Here is an 18,384-nt window from a genome sequence, read left to right on the forward strand (position 1 = left end):
AACCCTAGCTAGAATTGGGGTTCATCTTTACAATTGGGGGAAATCTAGGAGGCTCCATGGATGGAAGAATCCATGGATGAATAAGCTAACATACCTTGATTATGAATCCCTCGCAAATCTTTCAACGATGGAGGAATTTGACCTAGCTTGCTTCTCTTCTTCTTCTTCTTCTTTACTTCTAGAGAGAGAATTTCTTGGAGGGAATTTAGGTTCATTGGTTAATTGAAATAATGACTAGGATCAATGTAGTTAGGGGTCTATTAGCTTTAAATAGGTGGTCTAATTACTAATAAAATGACACCACTTAATAACTAATTAATTCTAGAATATTCCCTAACCTCAAAACTTAACCGACTTAAAGGAGTGCACTACCTCACCCACGAAACCTCGACCCACGGGCCGTTAGTGGACCCACGGGTCATGCTGGTCCTCCGTGGGTGGTGGTCTGCAACCCCACTTCTGGGGTCTTGACCCACGACCCCATCCATGAGGCGTGGATCCCCCTACGGGGTTTGGGTCCCCAATCGTGGTGGACTGATTTTCTTGGCAGCTTTTAGGTAGTTTCTAGGGTCCTCCTCAAGCACCCTTGGTTGGTCCTTGGGGAGTCATACCTTGACGTTTAACACCTAAACCCTTCATTCTAAGTATGGGAAGTCAAATCTAGGACTCTAACCCTCATGTCAAGCTCTAGTTGACCTACTAAACTACGGGATGTTACATTTTTACTCAGTTTAAGCCTAGTATTCTAGTCATAACTTACCCAAATCTTTCATTCTCCAAAAAGTCATCGGTTTTAGAGAAAAAAAAAGGGAAAAGTCGACATCCCTCTCAAGAACACGCAACAGGTTTCCTTCAAGTTCAGACCCAAAATCCAAAGGATTTCTCTGTAGTTTTTCATCACTAGGTATGTGGGATTTCACTAGTGGGTTCCTTTCATCCACTAGGTCCCTAGAATTCAGTCAGATCCTTGGTTCTACATATCTTGTTTAGACCTGGAATTTCTAAAATCTAAGATAATTGTTGTGATTTAGCTGTTGTAGTATCCTAAATCGAATTAGCTTGTTTCTTGGAAAGTTCTTTTTCTTAGTTCCTTGCATGAAATTCAGAACCCTAACTGTATAATTTCTTTTAGTTCATGAATTATACTTGCTAGGTCAGTAAAATAGATAATCATGCTTCAGATTTCGAATGTTACGTTATCAGTTTATAAATGTGCATTCTCAGATTTGCATGTCAGTATTTTGAGCTATCTAGTATTTCAGTTATGTTATGTCATATACATATTCAGTTGGGAGTAGACTTACCACCGAGTTGGACTAGGGTTCAGCGTATCCTCATTGTCCCAGAACTACGTGCCCCCGTAGGATTATAAGTCCCCTCTGTTGGGCATCAGATTTGGTGATCACGTCAGTCATGCATTTATACCCTTGGCAAGGTGTATTGGGTCCTCTCGATGGGGCGTATACATCGGACTCCATGTTTAGCTCGCGTAGTTTTATGTCGGTTAATAGTAGCTCCCACAGTCAGACTCTTAGTGCATTTGACCAGGTTTTCAGTATATACCACAACACTCAGTTCATCATGCTATTTTCATGACTTTCACTTGGTCATTGCATTAAATTTCACTTTCCAGTTATGTTCCAGTATTTACATTGTTGCTCAGTTTATGTCATTTGCTCAGTTATGCTTTGTTCAGCTTATATATTTTGTTCAGCTATTAACTATATCATACATGCTCAGTACATTTCAGGTACTGACGCATACTCTGTGCTACATCCTTTCATGATGTAGGTTCATGTACTCACCATCCAGATCACGCTTAGATCGACTATCGGTCCGCTTTCAGCAGCTCCAGTGGTGAGTCCTCATTTTTTTAGGACAATAGACATGCTTTCATTTCATTCTTTACATTTCAATTTTGTTAGAGTTAGCTGGGGGGGCATGTCCCAGCAACTCAACTCAGTTAGAGGTTTTTCAGACATATTAGTAGAATCGGCTTGAATGGTTCAGTTATCTTTCAGCCGTTATTAAACTCTTAGTATGGTTTATACATTCAGACTATTTGAGTTTCCCCCATTTTTCAGTTATCTATTGAATTTTCTTCTGCATAGTTCATGTTTTATTTAGTTATCTTTCAGTATGCTTATGATATGCTAGACACGGGGTTAGCTTGGGGTCAATCGTGATCCTACGTCTCGTGTTACGTCAAGGGGGTAGCCTCGAGGCGTGACATAATTAATCATAATCAATCATAATTGGAAAAAACTAACATTCATTGAATTGAAACCCAAATCTTTGGGAACCCCATACAGGAAATGTCTCCATGGGTGAATACACACATATCTTGATCATTTAAGACCAAGAAAATGGAGAAATTGGAGACTTGTATAGAACCCTAGTTCTTCTTCTTCTTCCTTAGACTTGAGAGAATACGGAAGGATGAATTTCGTCAAGTCTAGGGAATTTAGGAGAATGAGTTCAAATGGTAAATAGGGGGCTTAAAACGTTTATATAGGGTTTAGGGTAGAAGGAAATTAATGACAAAGTATTGGGTTAAACAATTAGGAAAAGACCCAAAAGTCCCTTGAAAATTAACTGCCGATTCGCCCAATAGTTCAGACCTACGGACCATAGAAATTTCTATGGTCTGTATTGGTCAATCGTATGCCAAGTACTGTGTCCTTAAATTTCACCCATCTACGACTCGTCTGGGACTCACCTACGAGATCTACCTACGACTCGTACATAGGGAGATAGACCGTCCCAGTAAACCGTAAAAAAGGATATTAGGATTAATCTAAAAAGATTATTTTTCCCACTTCCTACGGTTTCCATCTATGGCCCATAGAAGTTTCTACGGTCCGAAGATAGGACCCGTAAACACAAACCTTAGCCAAAAAAATACATTTTTCTTCTTTTTCAAATCTGAGGTGTTACAATATCTCTGCCTTGGGAATATTCGTCCTTGAATGAAACTCAAGACATCATGGGGAGAATAGGGAAGATCTAATAGCCCAACATGAATGCAACTAACTCGAATGCACAATATCAAGGAGTAATATCAACTCCAAGCTCAAACATACTTAAAACATCATTTAATAAGGCATACATGCAAATCATACTCAAATGCACATAATCATAGAGAAATCAATCTAAGCTACATCAAAATCTCAAAAAGTAAGTTTTCACGAGCATACATGCATAAGGAAACATGAGAATGACTAAGACATGAGGATGGACCATGAGAAATTGAATACCTCTAGCTAGAGTAGGATCAGAGGGAAAGAGACGGGGATAACGAGACATCATATCAACCTCGAACTCCAAAGTAGCACCCTAAACTCTTTGATCCCTTCATAAGACTTTCACGGATGTAACTTCCTTGTTCCTTAAGTTTTTAACTGCCGGTCCAAAATCTCAACCGGAACCTCTTCATAAGAGAGACTCTCTTTTTACAAAGACTCTCCAATGGTACAATAAATGTCGGATCACCAACACATTTCTTCAACAAAGTGACATGGAAAACCGGATGCACCGATGCTAAATCATTAGGCAAATCAAGTTTATAAGCAAGTTTACCATTGCGTCTTAAAATCTAATATGGGCAAACATAGTGGGGACTAAGCTTCCCTTTCTTACCAAACCTCATGACACCCTTCATGGGTGAGATTTTCAAGTAGACCCAATCATTTATATCAAATTCAAGATATCTCCTTCTAACATTGGCGTAGGACTTTTGTCGACTTTGAGCCATTTTCAACATTTCTCTAATAAGCCAAACTTTCTCCATAGCCTCATGTACCAATTCGGGACCTATCAAAGAAACCTCACCAGTTTCAAAACAACCTAAAGGAGATCTACACCTCCTACCATAAAGAGCCTCAAATGGAGCCATACCAATACTTGAATGATAGCTATTACGGTAAGAAAATTCAATTAAAGGCAAACGATCATCCCAATTACCCTTGAAGTCAATCACACAAACTCTCAACGTATCTTCCAAATTTTGGATAGTACGCTCCGCTTGCGTATCGGTTTGAGAATGAAAGACTATACTAAGCTTAACACGAGTACCAAGCCCTTTTTGGAAAGATTTCCAAAACTGAGAAAAGAATTGGGTAGCATAGTCTTCCACCGAATAAGAAACCTTGACGAGAATGAAATGAATCAATTTCTTCATATGATCCACAATAACACAAATTGAGTCATGTTGCCACCGGGTGTGAGGTAAACAACCAATAAAATCCATATTTAGATCTCCTTACTTCCAAGTAGGAATACTAGTATCTTGGGACAAACCTCCTGGCTTTTGATGCTCAACATTTACATGTTAATAATTAGGACACTTAGCCACAAATTCTGCAATATCCTTATTCATCCCCTTTCACCAATAGACCTCTCGTAAGTCACGGTACATCTTGGTGGCTCCCGGGTGAATGGAATATCGAGAACTATGGGCTTATAATGAGATTTTCTTTTTCAAGTCATCAACATTGGGCATACACAAGAGACCTTGATATTGAAGCACCACATCTACCCCTTGGGAGAAAGCCTTAACAGACTTTTTAAGCACCGCTTCCTTCAACTCAAGCTAGATCGGGTCAAGACCTTGCTTGGCTTTCACATTTGAAAGAAAGACAATTCTGAACCATTTTGAACCATAGCACCACCTTTGGTGGAATCAACCAACCAAACACCCATTCGTTCTAATTTATAAACATCACGAACCAACTCATTTTTATCTTCTTCAATATGAGCAACACTACCCATTGATAGATAACGAAGAGAATCTGCTACCATATTCACTTTTCCAGTGTGATAGAGGATACTCATGTTAAAATCCTTTAGTAATTAAAGCCACCTCCTCTGGCAAAGATTTAGATAATTTTGCTTGAACACATATTGCAAACTCTTGTGGTCGTAAAGACATCAACATGAACACCATATAAAAACTGTCTTCATATCTTTAAGGAAAACACAACTGCCGCGAGTTCCAAATCATGGATAGGGTAGGTATTTTCATGGATTTTAATTTGCCGTGAAATATAAGCAATAACTTTCCCATTTTGCATAAGGACACACCGTAGTCCAATTCTTGAAGTATCATAATAAACAACAAACCCATCAGATCATTCCATTAAAGTCAACACCAGGGTAGAGGTAAGTCTATCTTTCAACTCATGAAAACTCTTCTCACATGCTTCCGACCATACAAACTTAACTTTCTTTTGAGTCAACGATGTGAGAAAAGAGACAATCAAAGAAAACCCTTCAACAAACCTTCTATAATAACCCGCCAAACATTAGAAACTTTGGATATCCGAAAGGGATAGGGGTCTAGGCCAACTCTTAACTACATCCGTCTCCTTAGGATCTACCTCAATACCCTTATCGGAAACAATGTGACCAAGAAAAGCAGCGGATCTTAACCAAAGCTCACATTTACTAAACTTTGCAAAAAGTTGTTGCTACTTCAATAATTGCAACACAATCCTCAAATGATCAGTGTGCTCATCCTCACTCATTGAGTAAATCAAGATGTCATCGAAAAACACAATCACAAACATGTCAAGATATTGTCTCAACACTCTATTCATCAAGTTCATAAATGCGGTCGGAGCATTAGACAAGTCAAATGAGATTATCAAAAATTCATAATGACCATACCGAGATCGAAATGCCATTTTCAGAATGTCATCTTCCTTCACCCTTAATTGGTGATAACCCGACCAAAGGTCAATCTTAGTGAAGTAACTTGCTCCTTATAGTTGATCAAACAAATCATCTATTCTTGGAAGAGGATACTTACTCTTAATGGTAACCTTGTTCAATTGCCGGTAATCGATACACATGTGAAGTGAACCATCCTTCTTACCAACAAACAAAATTGGAGCACCTCATGGAGAGATACTCGATCGGATGAAACGTTATCCAACAAGTCTTTCAATTACTCTTTTAACTGCTTAAGTTCTGTTAGACCCATTCGGTAAGGAGGAATAGAGATAGGTTGGGTATCGGATATAAGGTCAATACCAAAGTCTCTTTCCCTTATGAGGACCACTAGGTAAATCATCGGGAAACACTTTCAGAAACTCATTTACAACGGGAACAAACTCAAAAGTAGGGGTTTCAAAATTTGTATCCCTAACACGAACAAGATGATGTATGCAAACCTTAGAAATCATTTTTCTATCTTTAAGACAAGAAACAAATTGACCCTTAGGCATAGAATTTCCCCTTTTCCACTCTAGGACGTGCTCATTAGGAAATTAAAACTTGACCACTCAGTAACTATAATCAATAAAAGCATAACAAGAATGAAGCCAATACATACCAAGAATAACATTGAAATCTAACATATCAAGCTCTACTAAATCAGCATGAGTGACTCTACGGGATAAGGAAACAAAACAATTTATGTAGACTCGCTTGGCCACAATAGATTCACCTATAGGAGTAGAAATAGAAAAAGGGTCTAACAACACATCCGGAAGAACATCAAACCTCATAGCCACATATGGTGTCACAAAAGACAAAGTAGCAGCATGATCAAGCAAAGCATAAACATCAAGATGGAAGACCTTCAACATACCGTTAACAACATCGGGAGAACCCTCTTGCTCATGATGAGTTTGAAGTGTATAGAACTGGTTTTTCTTCAGAGCACTTGAACCCGAACCACTAGGCTGAGCTTGCCTACCATCTTTTCCCTTGTCATTTCTAGATGGGAAATCCCTTAAGCGGTGACCACTCTTGCCACCACCAAAACAATTATTTGTACCCATCAAGCATTTTCTAGGATGACTCTTGCCACACTTTTGACATGTGGGAAACAAAGAACCATTTCCTCCTTGAGTCATAGGGTTAGACACCCTCTCTTTGCTGAACTTAGAAGCTGGAACATTGGAGGAACCTTGACTGGAAAACCTTTGTCGGAACTTAGAATGACCTTGTCCATCAGACCTTAAATGTAAAAAGTCACCATCACCGGTCTTGGCCCTCTTTGCCTCCCTAAACTTTTCCTTAAGTTTCTCCTCTTCGATTTGTTTAGCATCCACTATTAGACGAGAAATCTCTTTTTCATTTATGAGTATGGCGATGACATTCCTTAACTACTATAACGGATACACCCAAAACAAACTTGCTCATCTTTGCCATAGAATCGACGGCCTTAGTTGGAGCATACCTAGAAAGTTGTGTGAACCTCAAGGTATACTCCTTCAAACTCATATTCCCTTGACGAAGGTTGATTAATTCAAGTACCTTTGTCTCCCTCATCTCAAGAGGGGAGAACCTATCAAGGAAAACACCCTTAAACTTTTCCCAATCAAGAGGACTCGCATCAACCGCCCTCTCTTCCTTCCATTAGTTGAACAAAACTTGAGAAACATCCTTAAGTTGATAAGTGGACAATTTCGCCTCTTTCACCGGCGTCACTCCCATGATCATCAACACCTTGTATACCTCATCAATGAACTCCTGAGGATTTTTCTCAACCTTAGAACCATAAAACTCCAGGAGATTCATTATAGTGAAGTCCCTCACTCTAGATTCCATCATACCCATGTTTGGTTTCACGGGGACCACAACCTCCCTATTGGCTTGAACCGTCATAGATTGAGCCAACATTTGAAAAGCAGCTCAAAACTCTGCATTAGTCACTTGTTCAGCCAAAGGATCGGCCGAAACTTGAGGAGCTTGCCTTTCCATATTCTCACCCGTATTCCTCCTAACGTATGCTCTTCAAGGGGCCATATCCTAAAAATAATCAGATAGGGATTAGCAGAGAGACATATAGAGTTACACTCTATCGCACAACTTTAGAATGATGAAAGAAGTGGAATTTCCTAAACATCTTATAGCCTCTTATTCATAAATGTAGCGCTCTTCACACTCATGAACAAGACTCTACTTGAAGTGGCTTATGAGACATCCTAGGACCTTTCTAAACCTTGAGCTCTAAATACCAAGTTTGTCACGACCCAAAGTATACCCTAGGCGTAACATGGCATATAGAACCCCAAGAGGCCCTACACAAGCCACTTAGCATACATCATACAAGATAATAGAAGTAGAGAGTTCAATCGATAGCATTTCATACAAAAGTACAAGTCTAACATAAGTCTTAAAGTCATCTAATACATCATAAGGAAAGTGATTAGGATGTAACTCATATATCACATACAAAGTTTAAAAAGAAATGACATAAAGCAATAAAAGGCATCTTGGACCTCGGAACATAAGGACTCATCGATCTTCAAGGTCTATGAAATCAACTCACCACAAATATGGGAGGTAGGAGCGTCGGACCCTATATTTGTAAAACAATGTAGACACAAGTATGCATTAGTATATGGAATGTACTAAGTATAACGCAATATGCATAAACATGAACATGATAATATAAATGACTGAAAACAAAGATGCATGATCATAATAAAACATTTATAAGCTTTTAGAGAAGAAATGACACGAAGATCATAAAACATAGTCAAATACATTAACATAAAGGACATAAGAAAAGCTTTGAAGAAAACATATTCATTTTGTGGGATCTTAGCTTTAACCTACAATAAGACCATGAGAGTTATATCATGGAATCTGGTATATCCCTCATACCGAAAGAACAGGAAACTATTTGCCAAGGTAGATATATGGTTATTCATAACATATACATCATCCATACAATGTATGCATATATGTATAAACGTGTTTAAAGGTGTATATGTACTGTATAATAATAGATATAAAAGTATACATGTATTTTTCCACAAAAGAAAATGTCATGATTTCCTTCACATGGTCCTATTGACCGGCACAACGTGGCTTTGTTCACGTTAATAGTGAATTAGTGACTAACACAATTTGTACATATCATCATTTGCTAAAGTGGATCCACTATAGGTTATTTAAGACATATCCTACGGGACACGTATTTTAGGACTAGAGGTTGCTACTAGAGACTATCCTAGTTGAGCCTCCACCTCAAAGCCCACTTGGTGGTAAGTCAAAATCCCAACAGAATATATAAAAGTAAAATATCAATTTAGCATAGTGAAAGACAATGATCAATACCAATCCACTTTCATTTTAAAGATCAAAACATAGAATATATCTTTAAACATAATTCAACATCAATGAGAAAACATTTCCCCAATGTGAATTCATTTGTGAGAAATACCTTTCACAATCACGATCATCATAGTAAGTGAGAAATCTTTCCACAATAGCATCAATACTTTCCTTTCAAAGCATCATCAATTTATTTACAATCACTTCATGAAATCATGTGTATCTTCATAAATTCATAATTCATAGTTCGTGGGTTTATCATTAGATCATGGTTGAAAAGCATAATTTAGGCATGAAAATGTGCATTTTCAACTAAACATCAAAGGTTAACATCAAATAGTGCATTAGAAGACTTAATTAATCATAATCAATCATAATTAGAGGAAACTCGCATGCATTGAATTGAAACCCTAATTTGATTAATTTGAATATTGAATTGGGAACTTGAAATCTTTGGGGACCCATAGAGGAAAGGACTCCATGGGTGAATACACACATACCTTGATCCTTTAAGCCCAAGAAAATAGAGAATTTGGAGACTTGTATGGAACCCTAGTTCTTCTTCTTCTTCCTTAGATTTGAGAGAATTTGGGAGGATGAATTTGGTCAAGTTTAGGAAATTTAGGAGAATGAGTTCAAATGGGTAAATTGGGGGTTAAAATGTTTATTTAGGGATTAGGGTAGAAGTTAAAACAACATAGGATTGGATTAAAACAGTTAGGAAAAGATCCAAAAGTCAATTAAATATTAACTATCGACTCGATCTATGGTTCAGACGTACGGACCGTAGAACTTTCTTCGGTCTGTACTGGTCAACCGTAGACCAAGTACTGGAACCTTAAAATTCACCCATCTTTGACTGATCTCATGTATGGTTCGTAGGTCTTCTTACGTTCCGTACATGCCAAACGTAGAAACCAACTTTTGGCCTTAAAATTTCACCAAGTCTGGGACTCACCTACGAGACCTACCTACGACTCATACATAGGGTGACGGACCGTCCAAGTGAACCGTAAAAAGGATACACTGATTTAAAAAGATTGTTTTTCCCACTTCCTACGGTTGCCATCTACGACCTGTAGAAGTTTATACGGTCCGTAGATGGGACCCGTAGACATAAACCTCAGTCCAAAAATTGCATTTTCCTTTTTTTTTAAATTCGAGGTGTTACAATCAAGTATAAAATTTATTTAATATCTTATACTACTTGGCCCATATTTATTAAAATAATTTAGTAGATTTTGTCACTTTTTAACACATTTATTTATTTAGGAAAGTAAAGAGCGAAACAGAAACATTAACTGTGGGGTCGGAACACGGCTTGCCTTCAGGTAAAATTTTAATAAGTTCCAAGATTATCCTACATATGTATTAATGGTTGGAGGCGGATTTTTTTATTATATTATTATATCTTTAATGGTTAGATATGAATTGAAATTGACATAACGTGATTACTGGTTAATTTTGGGGAGACAAACTTTTGTCTTCCATCATTAGTTGACAATTGAGTTCGTGATTGTTTCCACTGGTTACCTGGTTTGGTAACCAGTGGCTTCAATTTTAAATAGTATTATTTTGTTATCATATTATAAATTAAGTTTTGATATATTAAAATAAGTAATTAAATATTGAGTATATTATATTATAAAATTCACAAGAGTTCTGTTATTTTGAGGAATTAAAACTTAACCCTAGGCTTGAAAAACTAGGAACATATGAGATTTGATACATTAGTTGGTATCAAAATTTAGGAATTTGATTATAGATTTGGACGGGTTATTGAGTCTAGGCTAGATATATAGTAATATGGGTGTCTACAGACTCGTTTGCTTATGAATATTGTATACTTGATAGATTAGAAACTTTCTGAGGCATTGAGGAAAGGGAAAGCATTGGGGAATTAACTTGCTTGACTTTGGTTCTTCGGTTGAGGTAGGTTATGGTTTTTTTCTATGTGATAGAGAGACTCTTAATAGTGATCGATAGTCATAGAGTAATGTTGTGAAGTTTTCTATGTACTTAATTGTTGTTGTTTGGATGATTTATGTGTTGTTGTGTTTGGTCTGAAATTCCAAGACTGCGAAATTCATAATCTTGAACTTGCTCTATCAAAGTGATGCCTTGAATAGAGAAGACTTGATGAAATATTGTTAATGAAGTGGAAAGTGATGATACAGAATGATAAGTTAATTATATTGTTGGATCGGGTGCCACGAGCCGGCACAATATATATGGATCAGGTGCCACGAGCCGGTACGATATTATTGAATCAGGTTTCACATTCCGGCACGATAATATTAAAGGAAAACATATTAAATAACTTAATGCACTCAATCTCAAATAACCCATTTTCCAAAAGATTGTGGTGTGGAGGCATGAGTCCTCACGTATGTTTTTGATATTGTGACTAATTATGCACTAGTTTTATTATTGTTGTCACTTGTTCTGTTGTTTGTTGTTTGCCACCTACTAAGTGCTATAGTTGATTTCATGTTACTACTTTATGCATATTGGTTTCTATTTTGAGTCGGCCGATGATATCTACTCAGCACAGTTGTCCTGTACTGACCCCTACTTGTATTTTTCTTTGTTTTCCTTTTGTGGAGTGCAACGAGTCTACCAGCGACTTCAACTCGCCCTCAACTCTAGCTAGTCTTCAGCACATCAGGTTTCAGGGTGAGCTATTCATTCTAGCCCATGTTGGATTCTCTCGGTCATGACATGATGTCCTTAGGCTTTGGACACAAACTGCTTCATTTATTTATTCTAGTGCCTTTAAAACTCTTAGACTTAGTATTTTGGAATTAGATGTCCTTGATGTGATGACTTTTGAATTTTGGGAATGATATTTAATAGATTCTAGTAGATTTCTATTTCTCACGTTAATAATATTTGAGTTTCCGCATTATTGTCGTATTTTATAAATTGAATAACTAGTATAAGTTGGACTTTGAATTCGTGGTTCGCCCACCTAAAAGGTTAAGTGTGGGTGCCACTTATGACTCGTTTTGGATCGTGACATTAACACTCTGATCCGGAGTTCTTCTTTGGTGTGTCTTAAAAGCTAGATAAATTATGGTGATACTGTCATCATCGACGGTTATTGCAATATAATTTCCGATTAATTTTATTCTGATTACATGATTAAACCTCTTTCAAATACTTTCTTTTATTCTATCTTCCTAGTGGGTTGATTTTGTTACCTATATTAAGTTCTCACATTTTCCCACATTATTGTGTTGAAATCATAGTGGAGATTGCTACGAGAAGATTCTTGTGTCATTGAATATTACTTTCAATGATAATAAAAAAATACAAGTCATTTTCTTAGAAGAAGTTCCTCATAAATACATACGCAATAAACAATCTAGAGATAGAAAAAGAACTTTGGACACATGAATTTGAAATGGTGAGAGAGAATAAATTATCAAATACAGAGGCGGAGTCAGAATAAAGAGTTTGGGGGTTCTAAATTTCATTTAGAATCGTCAATCAATTTTGTTAGGGATTCACAAATTAATATACATATATATATTTAATTAATTTTTTAGTATAAATACAAGGTCTACATAAAAGCTACTGAGTTTGTCCGAACCCACGAACCCCACCTAGCTCCGCCTCTGATCAAATATGAGGAGCTATGAATATTTAAACTAGTAGAGCACAAAATGATTCTAAACTAAGAAAAATAGCAACTAATTGAATCATATCTTCCAATAAGAAAAAGAAAATTTCATTCTCCTCATAATATAGTTATGGATTACATACCAAAATTGAAGGCATGATCCACATGATGTCTCTATGCCCAATACTAGTAGTACTTACCTACTAATCTTTATTTTCATTTTTTATTCAGAAATTCTATTAAGTTCATGAGCAACATTGTGCAACCCTTGTTTGCCCTCCAACATCTTGTGTGGAGGAAAAATATGAAAATTTAAGGCACTATCTCCACTAACATAAACAACTTTAAACACATCATATTTTAAATCTAGTGAAAAGCCATCAAAATAAGGAAGAACACTCCTGGAATCTTGATTCAAGATGTAACTGTAGCAACATTGTAAGGATTTCCAGACGAAAACCGCGGCTACTTTGGATAGTTGTTGGGACTTGAAGCAAACCCCAGAAACGGCACCATTCATGTTCTGGAACCGGTCCTTAAAAATGGCTAAGCACGTGTATGTAAAGTCTTCGATTGGCATGATGTCGTGATGGGAGAAAGAGGCAGAGTTCATGGAAACAATGTCCCCTGTGTAGAATTTCGCAGCGGGGGAATGATCCTTTGATTCTCCAGCATATGCATCAAAGAAGCCATGTTCTAGTAGGATTGCCATGCTTGATACACTTGTTAACATTGAAAGCTGATCAAAGCAAAGTGGAGTAACATTAGCAATGTAATCACCATATATATATATGCACTCAAACCTTAAAAGTGTAATATATACTGAGGCGGAGATAAGTGGGGTTCATGAGTTCGGACGAATCCAATAGCTTTTTCGTAGATCCTGTATTTGTATTAGAAAATTATATATATATATATATAAACTTGTAACCCCCTAACAAAACTAACTAACGGCTTAGTGGTACGGAAGGGGCAATAAAAATGTTTTCCCACGCTAGAGTTGGGGGTTCAAACCCCACTTTCAACAAAATTTCTTGGCAAAAGTTTCTCTTCCTTCAAAAGAAAGCATACTTTGCAATATTTTTTTCTCTTCTTTAGAACCCCAAGCTCCTTTTCTCTTCTTTAGAACTCCCAAACTCCTAATCCTGGCTTGTTTGAAACTAATAAATGAAAGGAAGTTAGTTAAAGATATCCCTCATTTCTTTGTTTGATTGGCAAATGGCAAAAGAGGAACTTTTTCATATTGGCATAAAAGAGAAAATGGCTCCCTATGAAGATTTTATTGATTCTCAAGGCTCGAACCTCGAGACCTCTTATTAAGAGTGAAGAGATTTAATTTTGTCCATCCTACCACAATCTTTGAGGGTCCCTTCAACATATTGACTAGAAACAACGAGTAACTCTTCGTAGCAAGCATAAGGTGATAACCAAGAAATTAGAGTCCTAGAGCTAGAACATTAATTAATTAATTCTCTCCAATAATTTTCTTTCCAATTCAAGCAGATAATAAATTAATGAAAAATTAAGATTATGAGTTGATGACTAAGGTAAAACAAAAGAGAATATTAAATTAGACTTACAAGAGTTGCAGCCAGTGAGTCCTTATTCTCAGTAGATCTCTTTATCCATGCTCCATACCATACCATCTGCACTCCCCAAAAATACACTATTAACAATCAAACTACAAAAGAATTGTTACATATATGCAGAGGCAGAACTAGGTGGGGTTCATGGGTTCGGACGAATCCACTAGCTTTTTTCGTAGACCTTATAGTTGTATTAGAAAATTAAATAAATTATGTATATTAACTTGTGAACCTCCAAATGAATTGATTTAGAACCCCCAAACTCTTAACCTTGGTTTCGCCTCTACATATATGTACCTATCTTTGTTCACAAGGGTGCAATTCAATCTTCTTCGTCAAATAATTATACAATGTAAATACGATAAAAACATTATATATATATATATATATATATATATACAGGATTGTTGAATCCCCATACGTAAACTTCTAGTGTGGCAAATGTAGGTCACAAATTGCTTTAGGGTGTAATAGTTTCGAATTTTAGGCATTATATTCTTGCAAATTTTTTTCTAAAGGCATGGTATATTTTTGTCCCCCCCTTTTTTTTTTGAATGAGTACCTTATAAAGTTTGTGACTTGGTGATTGCTCTTTCAATTTATCTCAAATAAGTCTTCAATTAAAAATGATGTAAACATCTCGAAGCATTATGAAAACTAGGTTGAAAACAAATATATTTTTTAAAATTTTGATTTATTTATTTTAACCACACGTGCGATATAACAGCCAAAATGCAATAGGTGGGGATATACATGGAGCATTAGAGGTGCTTGAGTTTCCGACAATTTTTTTGTATATATTCTATAGAGAAAATATGAAAAACGGATATAAAAACTAGAGAAGCACCCATTGAACAAAAAAACTAGTTGTTGCTTTGGTTCTGACCCTAATGTTAAGGTGTGCAGGTGCCTACTAGTCATCAGTTTGAATCTCACTAGTGATATTTTTAATTCCAAATCGCACCTTTTCTTACCAATTAATTTTTTTTTTCATACTTATCCTCTCCTTTTTATTTTTTTATTTTATGCAGTGTCATTTAGTTTTTTTTTTTTTTAATTTACTTTTTCTATTTGTAAAAACTTTTTGGTCTCTTTTTCTTTATTGTAACTTGTGATTATAAGTTATTTTTGGTGATGATAAATTAACCGTTGTTTTATCATGTAATTTTTTATTAACGTGCTCGAATTGTTATATATTTATGTACTCTGTGATCACTAGCAATTTTATGTTAAAGAAAGGTGAGCACCCCATGACCTTCAAATGCTGAATTTGCCACTAGCGATAGGTCACGTCCAAACTCATCTCAAGCACAGGTAATACGACTACTAAGTTATTTCTTTGGAAAGCTCCAATTAAAATGAGAAATTATGAAATAAAGTTACTAGTACTAGGTGAACTCATATTGGCCAAAGTAGAAGAGAAGGAAATAGTAGAGAGATTTGACACGATGCTTACTGAATCTTTATAATATTAAACTAATCGAGTTTTATCACTTATGTCGGTCATATAGAGCACCAACATATAGAAAAATAGCTGAAGAAACAAGTCCATGACTTGACATTGATAGAATGCTACCTAGTATTCCATGTATATACGATAGAGTCAAATATTTTCCTAGTATGATCGGAGTATGCACGTACACCGATTACTCCAAACTGTACAAGATAGCTACCACCTAGCTATTTATTTCCAGAAACTTGATAAAAGAATTTAAGTAAAAGAGAATTCAACTCAATAGTGAATAGGATGATCATACCATATTCCCGTGAATGCTTCTAAAAATAGCACTTTGCACACATCCAAGATTTTGAGTAGAAAAAGAAAAATGCTTGAGAGCTTCCACAAGATCATCCATAATCACTATTGTTGGCCTGAATATGAAGAAACTTGTATCCAAGTTTCTGCTATTATATGGAAAAAAACAAGCCATAATTTATATTCTTCTAGCTTCTCGATTTAACTTAATTTTAATATATGATCCTCCTCTCTTATTTTGTCTTAGCTTCTCTTCTAATCATGTATTCATTTGTATTTGTACAAGAAATAGAAAAGGATATTTCAAATTTAGATTTAGTTGGACTGATTGATTAGTTTGTGTTTCAAACAAGGCAGGCAATGAGTCATATATTGATAATATTTCTTTGGTTGGCCAATGGTGTATTTTAAAGAATTTTAGTACTACCAGACAAATATGTTAATTGGAAGGATCCCATTTGGTCTTGCACGCACTTTGACTAGAATCATAAGAGTGGCTAGTTTGAAAATTTGTTCTCAATTTTATCACTTTTAATATTGGGCTTATTATGTAATATTATTATATTATTATTTGACTTTATTAAATTTAATGCTTTGAAAAATATGTTAGATGATAAATAGTATTTAATAGCAAGGGTAAAATAGACCCAAAAGGTAAATTATGTCTTTGTGCATCCTCGTGATTTTAAAAATATTTCATTACCATGTTGTACTAACTACTAATACCATATATAATTGTAAAATTAATATGATAATCTTAAAAATTAAAGAAATAACATGATAATATTCAATTAAGTAACCATGATAAATGATAATGTAACAAAAAAAAATTCATTGTTAGTACATAAATAACGAGTTCTTCTATAGAGTGACACCGTGGGAGAAATTTTAAACTATCAAGTAGCCTAAAAAATAATTTCACGTAAATGTTCAAAGTAATTGAGATTATTATATTAAAAATGAGTCGATCAATAATATGCTCTAATAGATTAAAAATAAATACGTGTGTACGAGGATAAAAATCCAACTCCAAAAAATTTGGTTAAACATATTAAAAATAGTCAAAATTGTTAGCAACTTTTGTTGGAACATTCCCGCAGCCCAACTTGGACTGCCAACTTGTATTTTCTGTTCATTTTAATGGGGACGTGATAGACTAATATGAATTTAGAAATCTTTCATATTTCACCCCAAAAAAAAAAAAGATTAATAATTGAATGATCAACTTGTGCATATCCATTATTGTTGGAAATTAATTTATATGCTTTTGTAGTGCGTACGGTATAGAATTAAATATTGTTTCATTATTTATGTTCTTGGTTTTTCAAGGTGCTTAGAAATCATGTTGAATATTTGCTTTAATAACCACAATAAAAGATAACAAGAGAATTTTTCTTGCCTATATAAAATTTCACCAGTATATTTTCAACTTCAAATTTTCTAAAACTTCAACACTTGGCACATAATTTTAAATTTTGCATATTACATGCAAATATTATTATCAATGCCTAGTTTACAAACACCAAAACCAACTGTTTTTTTTTTCAAACGGCCACAGCGGCTCAACTCCATGTTTGAATTTTTATGTTTTTGATGAGGGAAAAAATATAAGTTAAAATTCAAACTCTAGCCAAATTAATAATTTTTAGTTTAGGTCTAAGACCGAAAATGTGATGGGGAGGTGAACAAAATTAATTAAATACAATTTATCACTAAAATAAACAATACTATGATATAATATACAAGCCGCCACTTAAGATAACTCTTGCATCATCATCACTCGTCACATAGAAAATCTTATGAAATATCACTTAAAATTAGTAACGTCACCACTATTGCGCGTGTTTCATACATATTACTCCATAAGAATGATTATAATTTAACTTTGACATGAAATTTTTTAAAAAAAATATTGTGATTTTATGTCAAATATATTAAAATGATTTGAACCTTAAATATGGCACATAAAAAGTTAGAAATTAAAATATTGGAGTCCATTGAAGAATAGTGAACGTAAAGCAGTTTGCAACATAGGACCTAAATACATGTGATATTAAAAGCAACAAGTTTGTCAAAGTTACTATCAATCACTTGACTTCACCATGTATGAGTATGACAAATGTGGCCACCTCATCCATTGGACCTCTCTAATCTCTACTTTATTATTCCTAAAATAAAGTATTTGTTTGTGAGTAGAAATGAATTCAGAATCTACAACTCCTACCCTCTAATTGAATTCAACAACCCTGATCAATTTCTTGCGACATTATATTCCCTATATATACACTATCCTATTGTATTGTGACCTAAGTTTAATATATATATATATATATATATATATATAT

The 18,384-nt window shown here is 35.2% G+C and overlaps 1 protein-coding gene across 1 annotated transcript; it reads right to left on the minus strand.

Annotated features, from left to right (window-relative positions):
- Positions 1-12,641: 12,641 nt before the first annotated feature.
- LOC102587686 (uncharacterized) lies at positions 12,642-16,408 on the minus strand. The gene is made up of 3 exons (XM_006364817.2): positions 16,041-16,408; positions 14,278-14,343; positions 12,642-13,436 (listed from the first exon to the last, which is right to left on the minus strand). The coding sequence occupies exons 1-3, from the start codon at positions 16,212-16,214 to the stop codon at positions 12,921-12,923; spliced, it is 756 nt and encodes a 251-aa protein (XP_006364879.2). The 5' UTR covers positions 16,215-16,408; the 3' UTR covers positions 12,642-12,920.
- Positions 16,409-18,384: the final 1,976 nt, after the last annotated feature.

This window comes from Solanum tuberosum, unplaced genomic scaffold (assembly GCF_000226075.1).
Source record: "Solanum tuberosum cultivar DM 1-3 516 R44 unplaced genomic scaffold, SolTub_3.0 scf00518, whole genome shotgun sequence".
Taxonomy (NCBI): Eukaryota; Viridiplantae; Streptophyta; class Magnoliopsida; order Solanales; family Solanaceae; genus Solanum; species Solanum tuberosum.